Source organism: Cervus canadensis, chromosome 1 (genome assembly GCF_019320065.1).
Source record: "Cervus canadensis isolate Bull #8, Minnesota chromosome 1, ASM1932006v1, whole genome shotgun sequence".
In the NCBI taxonomy this organism is placed as follows: Eukaryota; Metazoa; Chordata; class Mammalia; order Artiodactyla; family Cervidae; genus Cervus; species Cervus canadensis.
The window spans coordinates 123,785,667-123,810,670 of NC_057386.1; the positions used below are offsets into that span (position 1 = coordinate 123,785,667).

Below are 25,004 nucleotides of genomic sequence, written 5' to 3' on the forward strand. Positions count from 1 at the left end.
TGAATACTCAGGACTGATCTCCTTAGGATGGACTGGTTGGATCTCCTTGCAGTCCAAGGAACTCTCAAGAGTCTTCTCCAACACCACAGTTCAAAAGCATCAATTCTTCGGTGCTCAGCTTTCTTAATAGTCCAACTCTCACATCCATACATGACTACTGGAAAAACCATAGCTCTGACTAGACTGACCTTTGGCAAAGTAATGTCTCTGCTTTTTAATATGCTGTCTAGGTTGGTCATAGCTTTTCTTCCAAGGAGCAAGCGTCTTTTAATTTTATGGCTGCAATCACCATCTGCAGTGATTTTGGAGCCCCCCAAAATAAAGTCTGCCACTGTTTCCATTGTTTCCCCATCTATTTGCCATGAAGTGATGGGATCAGATGCCATGATCTTAGTTTTCTGAATGTTGAGCTTTAAGCCAACTTTTTCACTCTCCTCTTTCACTTTCATCAAGAGGCTCTTTAGTTCTTCGCTTTCTGCTGTAAGGGTGGTGTCTGCATATCTGAGGTTATTGATATTTCTCCCAGCAATCTTGATTCCAGCTTGTGCTTTATCCAGCCCGGCATTTTGCATGATGTACTCCGCATATAAGTTAAATAAGCAGGGTGACAAAATACAGCCTTGACATACTCTTTTCCCGATTTGGAACCAGTCTGTTGTTCCATGTCGGGTTCTAACTGTTGCTTCTTGACCTGAATACAGATTTCTGAGGACGCAGGTCCGGTGGTTTCATATAGCCATCTCTTCAAGAATTTTCCACAGTTTGTTCTGATCCACACAGTCAAAGGCTTTAGCATAGTCAATAAAGCAGAAGTAGATGTTTTTCTGGAACTCTCTTGCTTTTTCAATGAGCCAATGGATGTTGGCAATTTGATCTCTGGTTCCTCTGCCTTTTTTAAATCCAGCTTGAACATCTGGAAGTTCACGGTTCACGTACTGTTGAAGCCTGGCTTGGAGAATTTTGAGCATTGCTAGGTGTGAAATGAGTGCAGTTGTGTGATAGTTTGAGCATTCTTTGGCATTGCCTTTCTTAGCGTGTATCACAAGAACACAGCCTTCTTTTCAGTGTTCAGTTTCAAATGGTCCCAGATTTGGTCACTGTGAGCCTCTTTGAGCTGACTGCTCTGTCCTTTTGACAAGACTCTTGCCTTTGAGTATTTCTTGCTTTCTGGGCCAGGATGATGTCTCAGCTCTCTTCATACTTTCCCTGCCCCAGAATGGAAATGGTTCCTTTAGTGATGACTAGTATTTATAAATCTAGATCTGGGAACTCTCTTCACTTATCATCCACCTTGGTGATCATTTCTAGTAAATACTTATGAATCAGCCTTGGTCTTTTGAACAACTGTGTACTACTCCATGGGGAGGTACTGTAATGCTTTTATTTTTTTTTCTTTTTTTCCATTTATTTTTATTATTGTAATGCTTTTAAAAGGACCCTAGTCTAATGAACATTTCTGTTGTTCTACAAATAATGTAGAAAATCGTCTGTTCTGCAAATGGTGCTGCAGTAAATATCCTTACTGTCTTTGTGCACATGTGAACTTAGCTGTATGATAAATTCCTAGCAGTGGAGCTGCTGGGCCAAAGGGCATGGTGGATGTTTTCAGTTCTGCCACTGCCCCATTTGCCCTTCAGAGAGCAATATCTGTGATGTTCCCAGCTACGGTCAGAGCCCGAAACCAGTGCCTGGTGCTGGCGGGAATGTGGGATTGGTCAGGGGAATGGATTCTCTCTGGTGACTGGGCAGGTGCATTCAAAGCTGGCTCACCCGTGGGAACCACCTCAGCCACACGAGCCACTCTCACGTGTCTTCTCTCCCCCTCAGGTGTTCCACTACATGAGCCTTGCCATCCTCACCTTTTTCATGATGGAGATTTTCTTTAAGATATTTGTCTTCCGCTTGGAGTTCTTTCACCACAAGTTTGAAATCCTGGACGCCATCGTGGTGGTGATTTCCTTCATCCTCGACATCGTCCTCCTGTTCCGGGAGCATGAGTTCGAGGCTCTAGGACTGCTGATCCTGCTCCGGCTGTGGCGGGTGGCCCGGATCATCAATGGTATGTCCCCTGCGCTCCTGAGTGGGGGCGCTGGGGTTGGGGGGTGGGGGGTGGGACAGTGGGTAGAGCCTGGAAGGGGCACAGAGCCCCCGGTCCTTCTCCTGGCAACCAAGAGAAACATGAAGTGGTCTGCTTTGGTGTCCCACTGCCACCTGTAGTTACAAATTGACACCAGGACATGTGCCCTGAGAGGAAGGACCCTTCTCCTTTAGGCTCTGTTTTCATGATTAATGAAGGATGTTAATAGAAAGGGTTATAGACCAATCCCTGATCTGTTCCCAAAGTACTTTTTTTCCTCACGAGGTGTTTCCTAAAGAGAGTTTTATCAAACCCCGTCCCACCCTGGGAGGGACACCATCAGGGAGGGGAGCAAGGAAGCTGAGAAACACTGCATTAGATTCTGCCAGCTTGCGGAAAATCACAACACGAGTGAGCACGATGAAGGCTCTGAGAATGGCCAGTGTTTTCCAAGTTGACACTTTGGGAGGAAATAACACCTGTCAGCCTGCTGTAGACTCTGGCTCTGGAGAACTCGCTGGGGGAAACACCGCTTTCCCGGATTTTAGGCACATGTCCTGTTCCTCACACACTCCCTGCGGGTGTGGGGAGCCTCTGTTTCAGAGAAGCTGTTTGTGTTGTGATTTTATGTGGACTCAGTGACTGGTCAGAGGTTCAGCCGTCAGTGAACGCCTGTCTGTGGACCTACCACGTCAGAATCACCCTCAGCGCTCTAAGTGGCGAGTCTGGTGCGGAGGAGCCCAGGCCGGGTGTCTGTTCGCGAAGCACTCCCAGGTGATCGGTGTCCAGCAGGTTTTGGAATCCCTAGACTAGGGCCCAAGCCGATGGGCTGTGGGTGGTTGTCAGGAGACCAAGTGAGCAACAGTGAGGCCTGCTGGAGGCAGGCCCGTCCCCTGCCAGGCGCAGTGAGTCCCAAGACGCTTCCTTTGTTGGGTACCGCCCGGCAGGGTAAGGGCCTGTGCAGTGGCTCTGTCGAGCACACGGGCTTTGGAACCTGCCAGTTCAGATCTAGTGATTTAGAGTAAAGCCTATTAAGAACATTTATTTGGATTCTGTCAAAGGAAATAAAGGAAGCTATTCAGATAACGTGGAGGATGCTTATGCCGACTGATTTTTTTCAGACAGAAACATACTCTGTGCAAAGGTTATGTGAGGTAGCTAGACTGTGACAGACTATCAATGACTCATGAACCAGCTACTACCCAGTACTCTTCACATCACACTGTTGTGAGAAGTGTTCATTTTGCCTAAAAAAAAAAAATTGCTGCGAGGTGTAGGAGGACTGGCTACTGCCCATTATTACACTGCTCTAAGATTTCAGTGTGAGTGAACATAGGCTAAACCAGACTCAGTGGGACAGCCAGGAACACTGTGAACCAGGAATGGCTGCTTCCAGGCCTAGTGGGCACCACACACGTGGGTGACGGTCCAGACTCGGTCACTCACACTTGGAAGGGGGCAGAATAGCCCCACTGCAGCACAGGCTTTGAGGCCTCATCCCCACTGTGGTGTGGGCATCGGGGAGCCCTGTCCCCGCTGCGGTGTGGGCATCGGGGAGCCCTGTCCCCGCTGCGGTGTGGGCATCGGGGAGCCCTGTCCCCCCTGCGGTGTGGGCATCGGGGAGCCCTGTCCCCCCTGCGGTGTGGGCATCGGGGAGCCCTGTCCCCGCTGCGGTGTGGGCATCGGGGAGCCCTGTCCCCCCTGCGGTGTGGGCATCGGGGAGCCCTGTCCCCGCTGCGGTGTGGGCATCGGGGAGCCCTGTCCCCCCTGTGGTGTGGGCATCGGGGAGCTCTGTCCCCACTGTGGTGTGGGCATCGGCGAGCCCTGCCCCAGCCAGGGTTCAGGTTAGTGCCTGACAACTAAACTGGCCACAGCTCTGGAGGCAGAAAGTGGGGAGAGTGACAACCCCAAGCTTGAGCATTTCCAGACTTGTACTTAGTGCTGCTAAGTAGCAGAACGTTTATGAACAAGGTCCCTTAAGGAGCTTAACCCTCATCTGGTCAGTGATTATTTTTAAGGATTTCTCACACCAGGCAAGCCGAAGAAGTATGTCTCAGCTGGGTACTGAGCAGCTCAGAAATGAAAAACCTGACCCTCCTAGTTATGATGCCTTTAAGCCATGATGATTGTTTTATTTCTCACTGCTCTTCCCAACTGTATACATTTATAAGGAATGCAGAGTTTTTTCCCAAGTGGTTAAATCAGAAATTGGTATCATAGAGACCCTCACCATTATTTTTCAGGGATAATTATCTCGGTTAAGACACGTTCAGAACGGCAACTGTTAAGGTTAAAACAGATAAACATACAACTGGCCACCAAGATCCAGCACCTTGAATTCAGCTGCTCTGAGAAGGTAAGAAGGTGCTTGGGAAAACACCCTGTGTTTACAGATTGTTCCCTCCCAGCCAGGCCTCGGCTCTCATGGGGCCGTTAGCCCAGAGCCCCTCTTCCCTCGGTCAGGCCTTCCTTGTCCTTTCAGATTCAGCTCAGGCACTGCCTCCTCCCCTGCAGCTTCACCAGGAACCCCCTCCCCTAGTGTCTCTCCTCACTGCTGTCGCTGTTGGGCCCTGAGTGATTTCCATGAGGAGTGTGGTTTTCATTCAGCTCTGTGGCCCAGTATGTGCCTGGGGCTTACTGCATGACTGCCACATGCCTGGTGAGGCTCAGAAGGTAAATTCGGTTATTTGCCTGCTTTTGTAATAACAGGAACAAGAAATTGAGAGACTTAACAAGCTATTGAGACAGCATGGACTTCTTGGGGAGGTGAACTAGACGCACACCTTCTCCAGCCCAAAGGGAAGACCTGCCTCATGGGCTTGTGACGAGGAAGACAGCCGCCCCTCTGGGGCCATGTCGGGGAGAGATCTGGTTTGATGGCTTTGCCTCACTGCTGCCGGCTCGGATTCTGGGGGACACAGCCTTTCAGAGGCTCTATTTCTTATCTTGGTGTGACTGAGAATCTCCCACCCCACACTGTGTAACAAATGTATCATAAACTATATTTTTCTCATGTTGAACACTTAACTCTTGCTTGAAAATGAACAAGCTGGACAATTACTAGCCGTATATAAAATTTAATCTCATCAAATGTACAGTTTTCACTTTTCACATGTATATTGAGGGATCAGTACATCCTTTCATATGAGCACTCTGAAAAACAAAAAAGAAAGCTATCTTAGCTATCAGCACATTCTAGAAGTCTTTTACATGTCCAAGCTGTTCTAAATAGTTAACCACAATTTCCCCCAAGGAGGCCATTCTTGAGTACCTAGCCCCCTCCTCTGCATCCTCCAGCTTTTAGCTGGCTCCACCTAGTTCTGCCACCTGACAACATTTTCCTCAGTTACTGTACAATTAATGTATAAAATAGACTCTCTCCTTCCCTCGGGCCCTCCTACTAGATCCTTTCCAGCTTCAACTGCTTGGAATCACTTGGTGGCATCCCAGACCAGCCCACTAACTGGAGAGCAAGCTAGCTCCGGTGCCTGGTACAGAAGTGGCAATTAGACCCAAGACTCTACTGTAATTAACATGACATTTGGGGGAAGATCCCCTTGTGAGGCCTTGTCCTCTACTCGCATGATTTTAAACAATTTGCTATTTTTGTACTCATTTCAGCAGGACCTGAAAAGGAAGAAAACCTGAACTAAAAATAATATTTTAAAAATAACTCACATTTAAAGCAGGGGATGAATAAACTGGATAAACCCTCAACGCCTGCACTACTTGAGGGTCTGTCCTCTTGTCTTCTCAAAGGTGCAACTTGGTTTCCATATACGACTTATGTGTTGAGAGTACTGGAACTGGCTAAGACCAGATGATGCCCCCTTCTAATGTCAGACCAAGTAGAATGACATTCCCGAAGGGAGACAAGAGGAGGGAAGTGAGTGGAGAGGAAATGTGCTGGTCTAGGGGCAATCTCAAGGGTTATAATAAAGTAGAATGTCTCCGAGGGACCATGGACCCCACACGTGCTGAATTTTGCAGATATGGTGTAGTTTCCTTACTTAACGACTTACATCAAACAAATGGGAAGAAGAAATTAAAGGGCAGCCTGGCGTTGATGGTTGGCCGAGCTCTGAAGCCTGCCTCTGCAGGTGCAGACACATCCACAAAAGTAACCGCAGTGGAAATAAGAATCGTCCTTTCATTTCCTGAGTTGGTCTGTAATACAAAATCAGAGTGATGCAAGCCTTGCCCTCCAGTGTGTTATCAGGATAACAAAGATGGGACAGCTTCCATGCCCTTCCTCACCCAATAGCTGTCAGTTCATGAATCTGATAGGTACGTGAGGGCTCATCAGTCACTAACTCAGAGAAGAGAGACAGTTTTCACTCAGGTTGTCCCTCACACACTGATGTCATTCATAACTCAATTCTGACAAGGATTTTAAAGATCAAATCTAAACAAGAATGCAAATGTGAACAAAACCACTTTGTTCAGTGGAGGTTTTTCCTTTAAGCAAACAATGACTGCTAAATTGTTTTAAGAATCCAGATTGTTTAAATTTTAATTATTATTTTTTACAAAATAATAAATTTCACCTATCACAGCTGAGTTTTGTCTGGCCTTGTGTCTTAACCTGAACCTTTAAAATTAGGCCTACCTCAGGAAAGGAAGATGAAATTAGATTTGCAGTTACATTGACTATTTTAGCCTGTGGGTTCAATAAGGATCCGTATTTAGTCCATCTCACTTCTACCGTCAGAGCCACTGGGAGCTGGCAGGAATCCTGTACAATAATATGCCATTAATCAATTTGAGTATTATACAACCTTAAGTCAAACTTAATCTGCAGTTCAGAGTTTTAATTATAAAATGTTTCCCATATTACAAAATGTTCTGAACAAGAGAATGAATAGACTCTAGAAGTTCAGATAAAAACAGCTTAGAAGTAGAATGTGTTTTAAAAGTACTCAATGCTCCAAAAAAATTTTAATACCTAAAGCATAATTTTTCTAGCCCTTCCTGTTTCTAAAGAGACCAGCATTACCTGGGAGTTGTACCCCCAACCATGGACCCTCCAGGGCCCTGACAGGTCTAACTGCACCCACCCATTTACATCTACCTCAGAGATTCTTTAGGAAAGGAGTTGGCATGGGGGGAGGAGGAAAGGGAATACAGTATTATTAATAGTCAGAAATTAAACCTGACTGCATATCATGTTAAAATGTACTTAGAGGAAATTCAAGTCCTTTCTTTTTGCTTATCTGATTTCATAGGTTGGCAATTAAGATATTATGTCAGGGTACACAGGCGCTGTCTTAAGTTTTCAAAGAAGTTAACTCTCACTCTCAATGGAGGGCACTGGTGGCACAACGGAGCTGCCCAGTTCAGGCCTGGACACCGGGAGCTGGGCCTGAGACCTCTGTCCCAGGGTCTTTGTTTGCTCAGTCCTAAGGGGAACATGGGTGAAGGGGGCCTTCCAGACCTCTTTCCTGTTTTACAGTTGGCAAATGTGATCATGTTAAAGCTGCCCGATGGGGAGATGGAATTCCACTGGAGTATTCTACTTTTTGTGTATGTATGTGTGAAATTTTTCCACAATGAAAGGTTTTTAAAAATACATTTCTTTGGGGCATGCAAAGCTAGCATACCTGCTAAATTTGGTGCTGGCCAAAAAGGCAAGGGTGGAATTCCTTGGCTTAGCACTGTCTCTTAAGAAATTTGCAGGCTCAAAAATCCTTGAGAATATCCTGTCATTAGGAGAAGATGCAACACGCAGCTGGTTCAACTGAGCCCAGCAGACGCTCTCGTGTTGGCTCTGCCTAGAAGGCTGGGATGAAACCCGCTCCGGGCCCTCTAAGCTCCCGACTGGCACAGACCCCAGCAGTGCTTGTGTCCATGCTGCTGCATCTCCCGCCACAACTTATGTCTTCCCTTCTGAGGGAGAAGTAACAACTGGGCATCTTAACCAATCTGCAAGAAGCTGGAAGCAATCTGCCTGGTTCACTGAGGTGGCAAAGCTGAGCCAAGACTTAGCTGAACCGCAGGGACTGAGTAATCACGGGTCTCTGGTGGGGACTCAGTGGGGAGGGTGGGATCGGAGCTAGTGAGCTAGTCCTCACCCCATTGTCCCCATGCTATAAATGTGCTAGGCAGATAATGAGAGGCCTGAAGAAACGGTGACAAGAAAAAGCCGGGCAATTAAAGGATAAAGATGGAGAGCACGCCTCCACTGAAGGGGCCGGCCCACACTCTGACTGCTGAGACAAAAGAAAAAGGTGGGCAGAAGAACCACATGTGATCTGGAACCTATTTGTAGGATGTCAATTTCCATTAAACTCTTCTGGGAACTTTAGAATTGAAAGCTCTCATGGGTGGAGTGCTTTTATAGACCAGGGAACAATGGATGGGACAGCTCTGCAGATGGGACGAAGTCTTACTGAAACAGTCCTAACACTTCACCTATCATATCATGATACCTAGAGAAGGCCTTGCATAACACCAACAAGGAACAGAATGGTGACTGGTGGTGGTCCCCATTTATAGAGTGACCACTAGGCACCATAAATGTTACCTGATTTCAACTCTCAACAAGCCCTGAGGGCAGTAATACAACTATGACGAAAAAGAGGCTCAAACCCGTAAAATTGCTGGCTGAATCGCTGCTAACTACAGGCAAAATCAGTATTCAAGATCCAGGCCCATCTGACAACAAAGTCCAAACTCCCACCCACAGCCAACCACCCCCTCAATAGGTGCCCCCCACCTCCATCTCCCCACAGTGAGAGGGGCAGGTGCACGCTGGAGACCACTAGCAAAGTGGTCTTCAGCTTCTCCCCATTTACCTTCACATGGGATGTCTGGGTGATGAAATAGACGGGCACCCAGTCCAGCACATCCTGGGCCTTGGAATTTCCAAAAGAGGCCACATAATCTGGGAAGCCCTGACCCTTTAGCAGGCTCTTCATCTTCTGCGCTACCAGCCGACACGTGAGAGCTTTGGTCAGTCTTTTGGGAAGGAGAATGAGGTCAAATGAGGTGACTGTTCAAACCTACAGTTTCTTTTTTTTTTTAATAAATGTCAAGGTCATGTTTAATTATGACATTTCTCTAGCACACAAAAAGTACTAAAAATAAGAAACAAGGGCATCTGTCTCAAGGTATTAGCCATCTTTATGTTACATTGGCCAAATACCTTACTTTAATACAGTGTTAGTACCCATATCTCTGATTATAGAATATTGTACCTGCAGTGTTTTTATTTTTACATTCCTCAACATTACACATATTCTCTCTAGTTTCTTTTCTCACTCTCCAAAAAGGGGATTATTTGAAGTTAAAGTGTTTCTCACTTTGTGAAATTTTGGTTAGCCAGGGAGATGAATCCAAAACAAAGTTTCCCAAACTATATTCCATGGAGAAGCTCTGTACAAGAAGGGTTCCATGGCCAAACATTTGGGAAATATTACATACCCATGTCCCCACTGAAGTACACTGACATACTAAAGAGTCTGAGAAGTGCTTACTTAGTAAGGAATCATGTTTTGAACATTAATTTGGCGCTTCCCAAACATATTAAACCACAGACTTACCCCTGCTGACATTATGGAAATATTTCCCACAGAACCTCCTTTCAGAAATCCTAGTCTAACACGATCAGAATAATGTAAATGGTGAATTTTGGTCTAACCAAAATAATGATGTAGATACCCTGGGGAGATATAAGGATGGGAAGCAAGTGGCTTGTGGGGTAGGGGACCAAAAAAGAAAGAGCCAAATCTTCATCTCCCATAGTGGGAACTCAAATAAATAAAGTCATAAGAAAATAAACAAGCATCTACTGGACAGCAAAGGGAACTACATTCAATATGCTATAATAACCTATAATGGAAAAGAATCTGAAAAGAATATAACTGAATAACTTTGCTGTGCACCTGAAACACTATAAATCAACTTTATACCTGAATAAAAAAATAAAAACAAAAGCCATAAAACAAAAAAAATCAAGAAGCAGCATTATATATGGGTTATTTAAAGATTTGGGGACAAAAACTCAAGCATGAGTTGAAAGTGATTGCCTCTGGAACTCTGGGATAGGGAAAATGAAGGTAGTAAGTGCTGTCTTTAGAACAAGCCACAGAGCTGTTCAACAGTTTACATTATGTTTGACAATAAAAAGATAAATAAAACATAAAAAGCCTTGATATTTTTACTCTGCCATATCTGATAAGCAGAAAGAGTTTTAATGATTTTCCTTTGAATCATGACAAATAGTTTATGGTTATGAGAATTAAAATTGGCAAACCAGAAACTACATCATTGTAGAATAAATTATTGTTACTATGGCTGCTACCCACTAATAATATGCTAATGAGCTTGTCAGCTGATGTAGAAGTTCGATTAAAATGGGAAGGGCTAGATAACTAACAAGGACCTACTGTATAGCACAGGGAATTCTAATCAATACTCTGTAATGACCTATATGGGAAAATTAAAAAGAGGGGATATATGTATAATGACTCACTTTGCTGCAAACCTCAAACTAACACAACACTGTAAATTAACTATACTCCAATAAAAATTTTATATATATATATAAAGTGGGAGAACACAGGGAAAACAATGGAAAGAATAAGAGTGTTTTTGGTTTTTTTGATCAATGCAAATAGGCTCCAACAGAAGCAAGTTGCTCTCTTACCTGAGTTTACAGCCAGATTGCATGTTGTAACCAAATAATACTGGGGCCCGGATCCCCTCTACTGCTAAGCAGTCTTGCTCAGTTGTGCTACGAAGAAGAGTAAGTTGTCCATATCTATTCGTGGTCTGAATGATCCCAGACATTCACAGGTTAAGGGAGTTGCCCGGTACTGAAGCAGCAGATTCTTAGGAGATGGTGTCGTGTGTGTGGCATGAGATTTGAGTGAGACCCAAATATCCCTTCTCTAGGCCTTGGGGATTTTGACAGTTATTTCCCAGGAAAAGGGAAAATAGTTGTAACTGTTTTCCTTGATTAGGAGAGCCTCAGAAGAAAAACTCTCAGAAACTGGCCCTTCAAAATTAATTCCACATTTTCAAACCACTAATTTAACAGTCTCAGTTTAAGTGTAAAATCAAAGACCTCTAAACATCTGTCAACCCTTCTGTCTGAAGGTTTTACCTGTAAGACACTGCTGGTCCCTGGGCCATGCTGTCCCACCCCATCCCCTGCCGGCTGTGCAGGCCAAGCCCCCCGAAGGCAGCTCTGGCCGAGGCCAGTCTCTCCAGCCCTCAGGACCCTCAGTGATCAGAAGCGCAGCCCACACACGCGGACAGGGAAATGAGGCTTCTCTACAGAGCCAAAAGGATATCCCTTCTGAGGCTGGAATCCGGCAACTAATGGGAGCCCCACCACATAACCAGGGTTTCCACTGAGAGGAACTGGCTTTGCGTTTTGCTGAAAGACAGTGCAGAAATGCCTCCAAGTAATTCTCACTTTAATAAGGAAATGGCAAAGGGAAAATGAAATGGTTTTCATAATGAAATCTGGGATTACCAACCAATGAAAGGATTTCTCCCCCTACTCAGAACTATAAATATATCTGCGGAGTGTAGGAGTACATCATGCTATATAAGAACAAGCTCACAGGGAGGAGAAGCTTATTCCCAAGTGGAAAAGACACAAGGACTCTGGCTGGATTTTGTGACAAGCTTCCACAGGCTATATGTGAGCCCTTTGTTCCGAAAAAATGGTTGTAGTAATACTTCTAATTTGAGATTTTTTTTTTCACTAATTCATGATTTCTTTATACTTGGCAATTATTGATACTTATATGAAAACTTATCAAACTTACCTGAATAAAATAAATTTCAAACTTTTGCTGGAGTGGAACCATTGCACTGCTCACTGCTCCCAGAAGAAGAAAGAGATCAGCTTTTATTACCTCACCTGCATCTGTATATGTAAGGCTGTACGTCACCTAAAAACAAAAGGATATTTCAGATACATCTGTTCCCAATATGTTTCTGTAGCTGTATTAATAACTCACATTAAAAAAATATACATCTAGGAGGCTATCCCTTCCCACTTCTCATGCAGAGAGAGAAGCGTGTCTCTCCTGTCCAACCAGATTATGGGAGGTATTAGCTCAGCATCAGCCCCCACTGACAGGGGCATCTGAGCCTTTCTGTGCCCAATCACAGAAGGTACAAGTCAGCTGGCCTGGGCAGAATGTAAGCAGCCTATCTCTGCAGATAAATGTGTTAAAACAACAGCAGTGACAACAAATTATGATGTATTCTTATAAGTTACTAGGTTTGTGGAGAAAATCACAGGTGATTACTTCAAGGACAAAGAAGTGACCTCTGATGAGACAGGATAAAGGCAAGCAGGAGGCCAAGACAAGAAAAGCAATACCATTGGATGGGCCAGAGGGTGGCCAGTTACCCCTCAGGACCACACCCGGCTTGAGCCGGCCACAGACAGAGTGAACTTTCAAAGCCAAACTGGGCACCTACCTCAAGAACGACGTTAGTGCAGATTTCAATATGCCCCGCCTCAACAACACCCGGCTTTGATACCCTCAGTACTGCTGTGTCTTCCAGTCGGGTTAGTGTTTTATTTAGAGACCGGATGACGATGGACTGAACCGTGACAGGGACCTGCAAAGTCAAGTCCTGGGTTACTGAACACACACTGGAACAGAGGAAGTTAACGGGTAAAAACAGTGTAAACGTGAAACTCACCTCCACAGGTACACTGCCGAGGAGGGAAACACACACTATAGAACAATATGCACACTAGAATTCCACACTTGCAAAAACACAGGTATGTATTTATATGTAAATACATGCACACATTCACACAGAAAATATCTGAGATGGATATAACCAAAATGTTAAGTGATTACCCCTGAAAACATGTTCACACAAAAACATGTACACAGACGTTCAGAGCAGCATTCATAATGGCCCCAAACTGAAAATTACCCAAATGTCCATCAACTGATGAATGAATAAATAAAATGTGGTCTATCCCTACAAAAGGATATCGTCCATAAAAAGAATCATCCGTAAAAATGAATGAAGCACTAACACACGCAACAACATAGATGAAGCCTGAGAACACGGTGCTAAGTGAAAGAAGCCAGACACAAAGGACCACGTACTATGTGATCTCATCTGTATGAAATGTCCAGAATAGCCAAATCCACAGAGACACAAAGTATATACAGTGGTTGCCAGGGGCAGGGGGAGAAAGCTGGGGTAGAATGAAAAGTGATAGCTAATGAGCACAGGGTTTCTTTTTGGGGTGGTGAGAATGTTCTGGAATTAGATAATGGTGATAACTGCATAACCTTGCGAATACACCAAAACCCATTGAATTGTACACTTTAAAATAGTAAGTTTTATGGTAAGTGAATTATATCCCAAACACACACACACACCTCCCATCATACCATCAAAGGCACACATACACTCTCACCTCCAAACTACAGCTCCTACTGATAAATGCACTTGCTCTATACATGCACGGGCACATTCTTCATATGGTCCCAGAAACCATCCTCCTAAACCCCCACAACCTCTCTGAATATATGCTTGACCCAACTTATACACAACTTTTACACACACCCTTATACACATACATACTCGTGGTGGGATCATGAGGAAGAAAAACAGAAACAAATTTTTTAAGCAGAATCAAGAAACATTGGTTAGATCAACGCTATTAAAGGATATTTTTCACTTATGCCCATCGCCAGTGGAGTGACAGAGCACCAAGCAATCTTTCAATGGCTTGACCCTCTAGATATTTTGGCCTCTTTGTACCATGAGAACAAGTCTAATGTTTGCTCTAAATATCTGCTCTTAGAAACCACAGTTAAGGAAGGAACCTAACTTGTATCCGTTTGTTTATATTGCTTTGAACTTTGCCCTCAACCATGTACTATGCTGTTTTTAATTCAAAATTACTAAGTATTTAAGCTGTCATTTTATAGATAAACAAGTAGTTCTTATGTGTCTGTTCCCATTAGCAAGAAGACCTGCAACTGTCCCTTGATAGTCAAATGCAAGAACATGATATCGTTCAAAAGCAAAGAGGATCTGTCATGCGACAGAGTTGCAGATTGGCAACTCCAGTCACTACAAAGAAAGTCCTCTGCATAACAGGAGCTCCACGCTACCAGGTAATTAGCTATAGAGTAATTAGCTCTTAAGGAAGTCATCAAAAGATAACCCTAGATTCCTTTATCTGAAATGCCCTGACTCAGCAATAATATACTGTGTTCCAAACAAGCGCACACCTTTCCATACCAGTCTCTGATGAAGCCATCCCCGAGGCATGTGGGTGTGACTGGCAGAAAGTGAAGGGCTCAGTTTAAACTAGCTTTGTAAAGACTGAGGGAGGAATGTAAGCGACAAGAACTGCGCTAGGCTATCACCGTGCATTCAGTCACAAGAATGAAAATGGTAGGGCTGCTCTGGTTTCCTGAATGTCCTATTCAGTCATATCCCATTCCCAAACTAACCACTGGCAAAGAACAAAAGCCCACTTAACAACAAAACTACAGGGCCGTGACAATCTTTTGTTGATGGTTCAATAAATACTGACAACAATTCCAAGCAATCACAATGAGCTTCGATTAGTGGGAAGACTTGATCCAACTTTTATATTCCTGATCCTCTAAGAGACTTTGGAAGCTGCATTTAAAAAAAAATTTTTTTAGACACATCCCTGATATTAGATGACATCCTTCGGAGTTTTGATGCCACACAGATCTGAGCTGGAAGTCCTAGACTGCCATGGCTTGACTGTGTGGCCACAGGATACAGAGAGAGAATGTGTGCAAAACTTCTAACTTGGGGCTTGGCACACAGTAGAGCTGGTCCAGTCATCACTAAGAATAAGGTCTCTGGAGCCAGACAGCATGGCTTCTCATCCCAGCTCTGTACTCCCCCGCTGTGTAGCCTCGAGCAAACCAATTCATCTCTCTGTGACCCATGTGCCAGAGTGCCAACAACAGGACCTGCCTCCTAGGATCACTGGGACAACTAAAGGACTGCAGACACGCAGAGCACTTGGAGCAGCACTTGGCACACAGTATGTGCCTTTGAGTCAAGTCCCAATATTCCTCACAATAGGTCTTCCCTACTTGACTGAACCAGTCCTTAGTCATTCAATTAACACCCAACCCATGAAGGGCCCAATACCTTCCAGGCACGCCTTAGTATCAACAGTATATGGCGGACAGGTCAGCTGTCCCCACAGACAGTCCAACTTTGAATGGTATAAAATAAATGCACTCTTTAGGACTTCCCTGGCAGACTCTGCCTGCCAATACAGGGGACACGGTTCAATCCCTGGTCCAGGAAGATCCCAAATGCCATGGGGCAACTAAGCCCATGCACCGCAACCCTTGGGCCCATGCTCTAGAGCCCAGGAGCCGCAATGAGAAGCCACTGCAATGAGAAGCCCTCCGCACCACAACTAGAGAGTAGTTCCTGCTTGCTGCAACTAGAGAAAGCCCATGTAAGGCAATGAAGACCCAGCACAGCCAAAAATTTAAAAATATAATTTTTTTAAAGTACTTTCTTAGTGATCAGAGGTATTCGAGAGCTAGTCTATTATATGACTCTCAAACTGGGTCCCTGGGAGTTGTTGTGTTCCTCACAAGTGACCAGAAAGGAGAAAGATGGGGAAGTTGGGCAGGTAAAGGGTTTCTGACCCCACCTCTGCTCCAACCAGGGACTTTGGATTCAATTCGTATTACATACTAGGTAGGCTCTGCTTAAGATTTCACTTGAAGAAGCACAGTTGGTAACTAAAATAAGTTTGAAAGTGCCTTCACAGAGGAGGAAATCCAGGGCCACACACAGTAGTGTGGAGTCCAAGGTCAGACGACTATCCCTTTCCAAACGTCTACCTCACATGTTTGTGTCCAGAGACATAATGAACTCAGTCACAGCAAGTACCGTGGTCTGCAGTGCTTCCTGAGCAACAGACGCCTTACTCAGAGCCGGGCCTCACATCACATGCATTCTCTCCCTCCAGCCTTACGTCAAGCCTCTAGGGCAGACACCTTCCATCCACCCACTTGCAACTGGGAGACTGAGGCAGGTGCCATATGAGAAAACAACAGCAAAGCTGAGTTCTGAACCAAGGCCAACCAATTCCACAGGCTCTGGGATCTGATGACAAGGTCAATGCCTTGGCCTCCTTGGGGACTGTGGAATTCACAGGGAGGAGCAGGGTACAACCCCAAGAACAAGAACAACCCCACCATCTTTCTCTCTGACACAGCTGCAAAGAGACCACAGCCTCAAGACCACGACTCTCCAGGGCCACTGGGCTGGGGCCATGGCTTTGACTAGAACCTACCTGCAACTCAACCTGGAAGCTATACTGACAGTGCTCATCTCTTACACAGGTGTGTATGTTCACTGGGCACAAGATTTCTATCTTCTACACTGGACAGACAGTATCCGGAGCTAGCCAGCCCTCCTGACAAGAGGCCAAGAAGATATCAAGGGATGCCCCAAAAGCACAGAGGCCAATCACACCCCTTGTCAGTCAAGACACCTAGGCCATTTAAACATGAACAAGTGTGGACTACAAAAAATAAAGGAATTTGAAAGTCTGACCCTTTCGCGATAATTAAAAGAATGGTCTACTAAGGAATTTCTCTATTTCATTTCTGTTTGCTTTTGGCAAATGTTTTTGTTACTTGCAGTAAGGTACCCTTCCAGCTGTAAGTGTATTTATTTCAAAGGGCTCTAAGGTAAGACAATAAGTCCATAAAGTATTCTTACCTCTATTCCTGAACCAGGCACCTAAATAAAAAAGAACAACAAATTTTGTTATGTACAACAAAAAGAAGCACTGTTATTGCTTTTTCAGATGGTGCATTAAAGGGCATATTCCTCTTATTAAAGAGAAAAACAGAATTTCCTTAATCAAGGTCTGCCACCTATATATTTTTGTATCTGTGTCATCATAAAAGAGGTAACTTCACATTTTCCTTCTATATTCATTTCCTTCAGATTGGGAGCTCAATAACACAGCCCAGCAGAGGGTGTCCCAGGAAGCCTCCATGCTTCAGTGCAATTATTCAGTATTTTTCACATGGTCATCAGTGACATAACACTGTGGAGAAGACACAGCTCCCCTCCTTCTGGTCACTTGTGCTGTGCCTGTCCTCATGGGAAGGCCACCATCCCCTGCCCAGGTGGCGCCACAGTCTCCTGGTCTTCCTGTCTCCAGCCCGAGCCCCCTGGAGACCAAGCTCCTGACCCCGCAGCATGGCCAGAGCTCTCTTCCTGAAGGGCTCTGCCGCCCTCCATTCCTGTCCCTACACCCCCAATCCCACTTCTCCAACCGCAAGATGCCCTATTAGGCCAATGGGAGCTTTTGGGGAGGGGGTTGAGTAGACATGTCTGGGGGTGGGCGCTCTGAGATGAAAGAGAATTGTGCCTGCATGCCTGCGGGACTGTTTACAGGACAACTGTGAGGGGTCACATAAACTGGAAGGATTCACAGGCGTAGATGGCTGACTTCGAGGAAAGAAAGAGGGAAAGGGTGGGAAGAGAAAAAAATTAAACTTGATTCTGAAAAGTGAAGTTGATGAATACAGATGCCATGGAACACCCCCATCCCCCACCGCCATCACCACACTCCCCTCTCAGTAGAAGGAAATCAGAAGGGGATGGGGGCTTTCACAATAATCATATGATTTTTAATCACTGAAAAATGTCTTCTCCCCTGCGACCCTCCATGTCACCCACCAAGTGGGCCAGTGGCCTCTCTCATCTATTCAGTTCAGGCTTCAGTCACCACAACCAGGAATAAAGGGCCGCTTCTCTTTCTCCAGCAAACCTATTTCCTGTCCTTTCCTGGGTATTTATTTTATCTGCCAATCAGAAATATAACTTTTTGGTGCTAGTATGATCATTTCTGTGACAGACATTAGATGTTTTTATAATTCTGAAAGTTTTGGTTATTAATAAAGGTTTTTTTAATTCAGGAGACAGACATTAGTGGTTACCATCAAAATGAATGAATGCAAAAAAGAAAAAAATGAAAGCAAATTATGAGTTAACTATATAAAAATAAAATTTTAAGTGATTCTTTCAGTATCTTTGGTATCAGTACACCAAAGAACTGGAGAAGAAAAATTCTGAGTGTCAATCATGTACTGAAATGATTCTCTACTTGTCATATTTTAAAAGGGTACGAAGAACAGAAAATAAACCCAATGAATCAAGTTTTACCTCAAAATAATTCTTACCCTCAAAATTTTAGGGCTGCTGTAATAAGCCATGCTCAGGGTTTCCATTTCTTCACACCGTTCCAAATTTATCCTCCTGGTGCACTTAACAGCTTGGTTAACCAGAAATGCTGGAAATCATAATATTCCCAAGGGAAAAGGAAAAAACAAAAAGAAGAAAAATTTCTAACTAAGAAATTGTAATCTAAGTAAAACTGCAAAGTTATGACATATATACAATATGCTTCAGATAGGGTATAAAAAATTATTTTTCAAATATGTAATACAGTCACATGATTCAAAATTCAGAAAAAGATTTGAGGAGTTGTCTCCCTCCAACCCCTAGCCCCCAGCAACCACCAGTCCTCTTCCCCAGAGTGAGTCTGCATGAAGTTTCTTGTGTATCTTTCTGGAAATATCCTATGATATTTTCAGAAAGTGTGTGTGTGTGTCTGTGTCTGTGTGTGTATACACACCCACTTTTTTTTTTAAGTATTTCTTTCCCCTTTTGGAAACAAACTCATAACATATATTCTGCCCTTTGTCTTTTTCACTGAGCAATGTATCTTGGAGTTCAGTCTATCTCAGTATCAAGAGGTTCCTCCTCCTCTTTTTAAGGATAACTCGTATTCTATTACAGACACACCATAATCTATCCAACCAGTTCCCCACTAATGGAAGTTGTCTCCAGTTTTGCTCTAAAAATGCTGAAATCTATCATTTTGCATGTGGGCCAGAGTTTCTGTAGGACCAACTTCTAGAAGTAGAACAGCTAAGTTAAAGGGCATATCTGTCTGCAATTTTGATGTGTGTTGCCCAAGTGCCCTTCACCAAGACTGTACCAATTTTCAGTCCCACCAGCGATACAGACAAGTGCCTACTTCTCCACAGCATTAAATTTCTTTACACTTTACAATCCATTAGGTGGAAATGGTATCTCAGTTTGGTTCTAAATTACACTGCTCCTACTGTGTGAGCAAGGTTAAGCCTCTTCAACAGAACACATTTTCCTTCATGTAGCAAGTGTTGCTTCCTTAGGCCACATGCTATCATCCACAGCTTAGCGGGCTTCTGCATAGTGAGGCTGGCTAAGGACGGGAGAGCCAGGCCTATTGCCTTCTGCTGCCAAGAGCGGTTACTCCACAGAGTCTACGATGCTCCTGAAGGAGGAGGACCCATGGGAGGCAGCTGCGTGGGTTGCATCCCTGCTCACCACTGCCTGAGTAAGAAACTGAACTCATTTTCTCAGTTTCCTCATCTAAAAAATGAAGATAACCCTCCCTGAGAGGATCATCATGAGGATCAATGGGAGAAACACATGCAAGCGCTTAACACAACACCCAGCACACAATCAATGTTAGCTATTGACAAACTTTCGCTCCAGTGACAAAAGAACTTTCCAACAACCTCAAGAGTTAAACAACTGAGTGGGCTGGTTGCAGGTAGTGAGTTCCCCATCACTACAAATGCTCAAGCAGTGACCACAGGTGGCAGAAAAGATTTTGGCACGGGGCAGGGGTGAGGGGGAGGGGCTGAACTATATAACCTTTGAAGTGTTTTTCAACTCTAAGACTCTGTTTCTAGTTACAAAGTTTGTTTATTATGATTGTTATAAATTTAAACTAAGAGCAAACTCTGTTTGCAGAGAAAAAGAAAAATGCCAACTCTCTTACCTGCAGGGTTATTATCAGTGCACAGAGATGATGTAAGGGGAGAAGGAAATCTCAAAAATGAATCTGAAGTCTGCAGATGAACCCCATACTGCAAACAGAACAACCAACAGCTGTCAGGGTGCTACTAAGGCATCTGTTCAACACTCACTACACAGCTACTACGTGACAGGCAGCTCTGCAGGGATGATTAAAAAACAGATGTGGTCCCTGCCCACAGGGAGCAAACATCTAGCTGTCCCACCCTTTTCCTTTTAAGGCTGTGTGTTTCTGTGTATGCATGTTACAGAATTTGCAGGCTTTTTTATTCTAGGCTATTCTACTTCTATCCCACTGGAAGGGTAGCTAAGAGGCTGACACAGGTGCCAGCAAGCAGGGAATAAGCCTTCTCCTTCACTAGAGCTGGGAGGATAAACCCCTGCAGTCTTTCTGGAGGGCAAGCTGGTATTGTTATTTTAAATTTCCATTCATTTTGACCAAGTTAATCCATTTATAGGAACATACCCTATGGATTTAATCAGACAAAAAAAAATCTATAAGAACATTTATTGTGGATTATTTATAATAGAAAAACTTGAAACAAATGTCTATTAGATAGTGGAATGGCTCACTAATAAATAATGACACATCCCTGGAAGGAATACTCTGTATCAGCAAAATGCAGCTCCAACACTAGCTCCTTCCTATACCTATGTTTTCCTCATCACTTAAATGGGGACTTCACTTAAAGTTAAGCATCCTTCCCAGGATTGTGTACAGTGAGATCTGAAGAGATCTGCCCAGTGCCTGGCAGGTGGGAAATGCTCCAGAAATGGCCATTTCTATAGTGACATGGGAAGATGCACAAAATTGATCATGAATAAAAAAGGAAATTTATAGCACAATGTGGATAACTAGAAATTTCATTTCTGCACAGTATTATACATGTATTTTAGTAGATGCATTAAAAAACCAGGAATATACACCCATCTGTTAACAGTGATTTTCAGTGTGCACTGTTTATTTTTTTTTGGCCAAGCCACATGACTTACAGGATCTTATTTCCCCGACCAGGGACTGAACTTGGGCCATCTGCAGTGGAAACGTGGAGACCCAACCACTGGACCACCAGGGAATTTCCTTGCAGTGTGCTTTAGTTTTAATTGGAGATGGGGACCTTTCCATTTTTACTTATGTACTTCTATACCTTCAACTTTTAGAACTAGCATAGATTGTTTTATACTTCTCTTTTAAAAAGATGCTTCCAAAAATTATGACACTTAGTCAAAGTTAACACATAACATATTTAAAGGTTTATGAAGGAATGGATAACAAATACCACACATCTTCCCAAAGTCTGTAAAGCTACACACAACTCTGAGAAGAGGAACCGGCCTCCAGCCCATCCACTCTGTTTCCAGCATCTCTCAAGCACTTTGCTGCATCTTTTGAGGTAGAGAAGAAAAAATTCTGCAGAGACAAATGAAAGCTTACCAGAGGATATATGCCTCAGTACTCTATGTCAGAATTCAACTACTCAATTTTAATTTTCATTTTTGATCTATGGGCACAAACATTGTTGTTTGGTTTATAATATCAATTCTGTGTCTCAGGGAAGCTAGCTTACTGGGAACATACTTATAAAGACAAAATATTTATGACAGGGTGAGTGGACTTAAGTTCCTGGCTCACCTCATATTTTGCAGTTTGGGGAGCATCCAGTCTGGTTGAAACATCTGATTCTGGATTTAGTGAAAAACCATCAGGTGTTTTCATCAATTTATCAAAACTGCTTTCATCAGTCACTTCTGGATTAATAAAGGATAATGCAGGTTTATCTGTTTTTAGAAAAAGTATTTTATATTTTAAATCAATATAAAGTATAATATGTATAGCATATACAGTATACATAGTATTTAGGAAACAGTCTTTAGTAGCAATAAGGCTACTGTGAAAGGCTGCTGTGAAAAAATTAAAATGTCTCTAAATATTCACTTCCCCCAAGATTTCTTGATTCTTATTAAATAGACTCCCCAGGCATGGCCTTTTTCTCTACTGTGGAAGCAAGAGTTTTCTAAGGTCTGCGGGTAAACAGCACAACAGAAGCCAATAATAATCAATCTCTTTCTCCAGTCCATGGACTCATAAACTGTATAAACCTCTCAGGGGCAACTCTCTCCAGATGGCTAGGGGAATGAAAGATCCTTTTTCTACCCTCACACAGCCACCTCCGAAGCCCAGGATGATAATATGCTCTGTACGTGAGAGGTGGGAGGAGGAGGGAACAGGCTGGTTATGTTCACTGGGCCTGTTACAGTGATTGACCAGCCATTACTGCAGATTACAAACCATAGAGCATCCACCTAAATTTTCAAGTGCAAGGGGACAAAACCAAAATATAAAGACATTCTGAAAAGATGATAGTTTTATTGATAAAACCATGAATGTGTCTCTGATCTTGATAATGTTTTATACTTTGGAACTAGACATCTAATTGAGCTAAATGCTCAGATAAAAATAAAGATCCTGTTTTCATGCAAATACCCTTAATAAAAATAAAAGAGAAAAAAGGAAATTGAAACCAAAGCTGAACCTGACTCTCAACCATTAAATCAAGAGGAAATGCACACGCACACACACCCCCCAAATAAATCTAGATTCTTAGGCATGTCTACCTTTTATAAACACCTTTGAAATAAAATATGAGAAATAAAGCACGAGAATTCAAAAGAAAACGACAAAAGCACAATTAAAGAAAATGTGCATGGCCACAGGTTTATAGTTACTTGCAGTTGTCTGTGGAATGGCCTCAGGATAACCTCTAGCCAAACCATAGAATAACTGTTTTAAATCTAACTTGATGTGACATTTTTCCATAAAACAACTTTTAAAAGAAAAAACTTTCCAGAGTTTTACACAGTACACCAATATCAAATACTTACAGTTTGTAATATGAACACAGAAAATAGATGGGTTGATCTGGTCGACAAGTTTAAATACTCTCTGAGGTGGGTCTGCTGTAAAATTCAATGAATAGACAGCTGCTTTTTGACTACAAAAGTGACTATCACCCCTGAAAATTAAAAAAAATAATAAGACAAAGTTTTAAGGCAAAAGCACACAATCTTAGCAAGATTATTTTAGAACTGTCAGATGCTTGCACTGTACTAAGTTAACAACTACATGGAGGATATTTATGAAAGTGTGATGTTAGAATTGAATCCACTTTTATTTAGTTTATTCAGTGTTAAAATGCTCGGCATTTTAAACTTTCTCCTCTAAAAGTGAAAATATTAAGACAACTAGAATAACCTTTAAGGAAATCTTGTCAAGTATGGAATACAGATGAGAAATGATTTTGATGTAAATGAACCTTGCAAACTCTGAGGGAATATTCAATTATATAAAATTTTGCAGAACTTCATACTGTTTATAAGTACCCAGAATGGATCCAAAATTCCTTGTCTTTAGAATAAAGCTGTGTTCATAAATGAATGTGAAAATGAGAAAAAGTAACATCATCTGGAAGTTTGGGGGCTTAGAAACTGCAATTACAGTCAAGTCTTCAACCAATCCCAGACGTAACAAACCCTAATCAATTTGATATAGATACAGACATGGTTTAGGGAGATACAACAAAAATGAGATCATATTACATACCACTTTAAGGCCTTTTCCCACTTAATATAGAGTGCCCAATAGTTCCCATATCATCAAATGTTTTTGTATTGTTATATTATATGGTTTCACTGTATACCAATTTATTAAGCTAGTCCCAACTTTTTTTAACCAATCCTCTACCATTGACTTAGGCTGTTTATAATTTCTCCTGATTATATATAATGCTTTAATAATACCCTTGTACATACATTTGTATTAATGTCTCCAGTTATTTCCTTAGGCAATATCTCCTGAAATGGAATTGCTGGGTCAAAAGGTAGGTACAAAATTTGAGGCTTCTGAGACTTACTACCAGACTGCCTTCCAGAAAGGCAAGATGGAACCTCACCAACACTGTAGTAACAAGAGACAGCATGTTATCAGTTTTTACCATCTGCTAATTTCATGGGCAAAAGCCTGTTATCTCATTGTTTTAATTTGAATTTTCTCCTTTACTAGTGAGGTTAAATATTTTTCCATATGGTTATTGCTCACTGGTATTTCTTCATGAGTTGATTAATTTTTATGAGAACGTTTGTCTTCTTGACTCATAAGAACCCATATTAAGAATCTCTTCTGAGTGTAGAAATATTTCTTCCCAGTTTGTTAACCTTTCAGTTTTATAGTGTCTTTTTGCCACACAGAAGTTTTGTTTTGTTTTTTTATGATCATTCCTCTTTTAATTGAGGTAATGATTAACTGATTTTTTAAAATAACGAAGTTGTCAACCTTTTCTTTTATAGATTGCCTTTGGGTTTATCTTAAAAGACATTACCCGGGACTTCCCTGGCAGTCTAGCAGTTAAGACTCCCCACTTCCACTGCAGGAGACATGCATTCGATCCCTGGTCGGGAAACTAAGATCCCACATGCTGTATAGTGAGGCCAAAAAGAAGAAAGACATATCCCTAACCCAAGATTAATAATATTCACATATATTTTTCATTCATTAATTTTTTTAACATTTCACTCTTCTACCTGTTGGTAATTTACTTCAGTGTAACATTATGAAGCAGGAATCTAATGTTAGTTTTTCAATAATCATCCGGCATCATTTACTGAATGATCCAACCTTTACTCCACAGATGTGAAATACCATGTTTACAATAAATACCATATTTACATTAAATACTTAAGTAGAAAAAAATACTTTAAGAAAACTGGCTGGTGTAAAATCAGTACACACAACTGACTTTTGGCCTTTCTATTCTCTTTCAATGATCTACTTATCCATAATTAATTAATACACATTATATTCATTATTATAGTGTTACAAATGTTTTAAACCTAGTAGTTCGCTTTTCTTATTCAATAATGTCTTGGCTGTTCTCATCTGTTTATTCTTCCAGATGAATTTTAGAATCATTTTGACACATTATCCCTCTCGCATCTGACTGGAATTACATTATAATAAATTGAAATGTAT

The 25,004-nt window shown here is 42.5% G+C and overlaps 2 protein-coding genes across 8 annotated transcripts in view; one reads left to right on the plus strand and one right to left on the minus strand.

Annotated features, from left to right (window-relative positions):
- Positions 1–6,637, plus strand: part of HVCN1 (hydrogen voltage gated channel 1) — a 32,874-nt gene extending 26,237 nt beyond the window's left edge. For both annotated transcript variants that reach the window (XM_043440838.1, XM_043440829.1), the window contains exons 6-8: positions 1,828–2,059; positions 4,321–4,433; positions 4,787–6,637. In XM_043440838.1, the coding sequence (XP_043296773.1) occupies positions 1,828–2,059; positions 4,321–4,433; positions 4,787–4,852 (411 nt within the window). In that variant the 3' untranslated portion in view covers positions 4,853–6,637. The remainder of the gene's footprint in view (positions 1–1,827; positions 2,060–4,320; positions 4,434–4,786) is intronic.
- Positions 5,139–25,004, minus strand: part of TCTN1 (tectonic family member 1) — a 44,577-nt gene continuing 24,711 nt past the window's right edge. For 2 of the 6 annotated variants that reach the window (XM_043440809.1, XM_043440817.1), the window contains exons 3-14: positions 22,862–22,992; positions 21,612–21,757; positions 19,944–20,031; positions 18,292–18,401; positions 16,817–16,837; positions 12,521–12,664; positions 11,857–11,982; positions 11,374–11,459; positions 10,725–10,865; positions 8,872–9,034; positions 6,687–6,812; positions 5,139–6,244 (exon numbers count right to left, since the gene is read on the minus strand). In XM_043440809.1, the coding sequence (XP_043296744.1) occupies positions 6,101–6,244; positions 6,687–6,812; positions 8,872–9,034; positions 10,725–10,865; positions 11,374–11,459; positions 11,857–11,982; positions 12,521–12,664; positions 16,817–16,837; positions 18,292–18,401; positions 19,944–20,031; positions 21,612–21,695 (1,233 nt within the window). In that variant the 5' untranslated portion in view covers positions 21,696–21,757; positions 22,862–22,992 and the 3' untranslated portion in view covers positions 5,139–6,100. The remainder of the gene's footprint in view (positions 6,245–6,686; positions 6,813–8,871; positions 9,035–10,724; positions 10,866–11,373; positions 11,460–11,856; positions 11,983–12,520; positions 12,665–16,816; positions 16,838–18,291; positions 18,402–19,943; positions 20,032–21,611; positions 21,758–22,861; positions 22,993–25,004) is intronic. The other 4 variants (XM_043440771.1, XM_043440788.1, XM_043440779.1 and 1 more) reach the window with 4 other exon arrangements.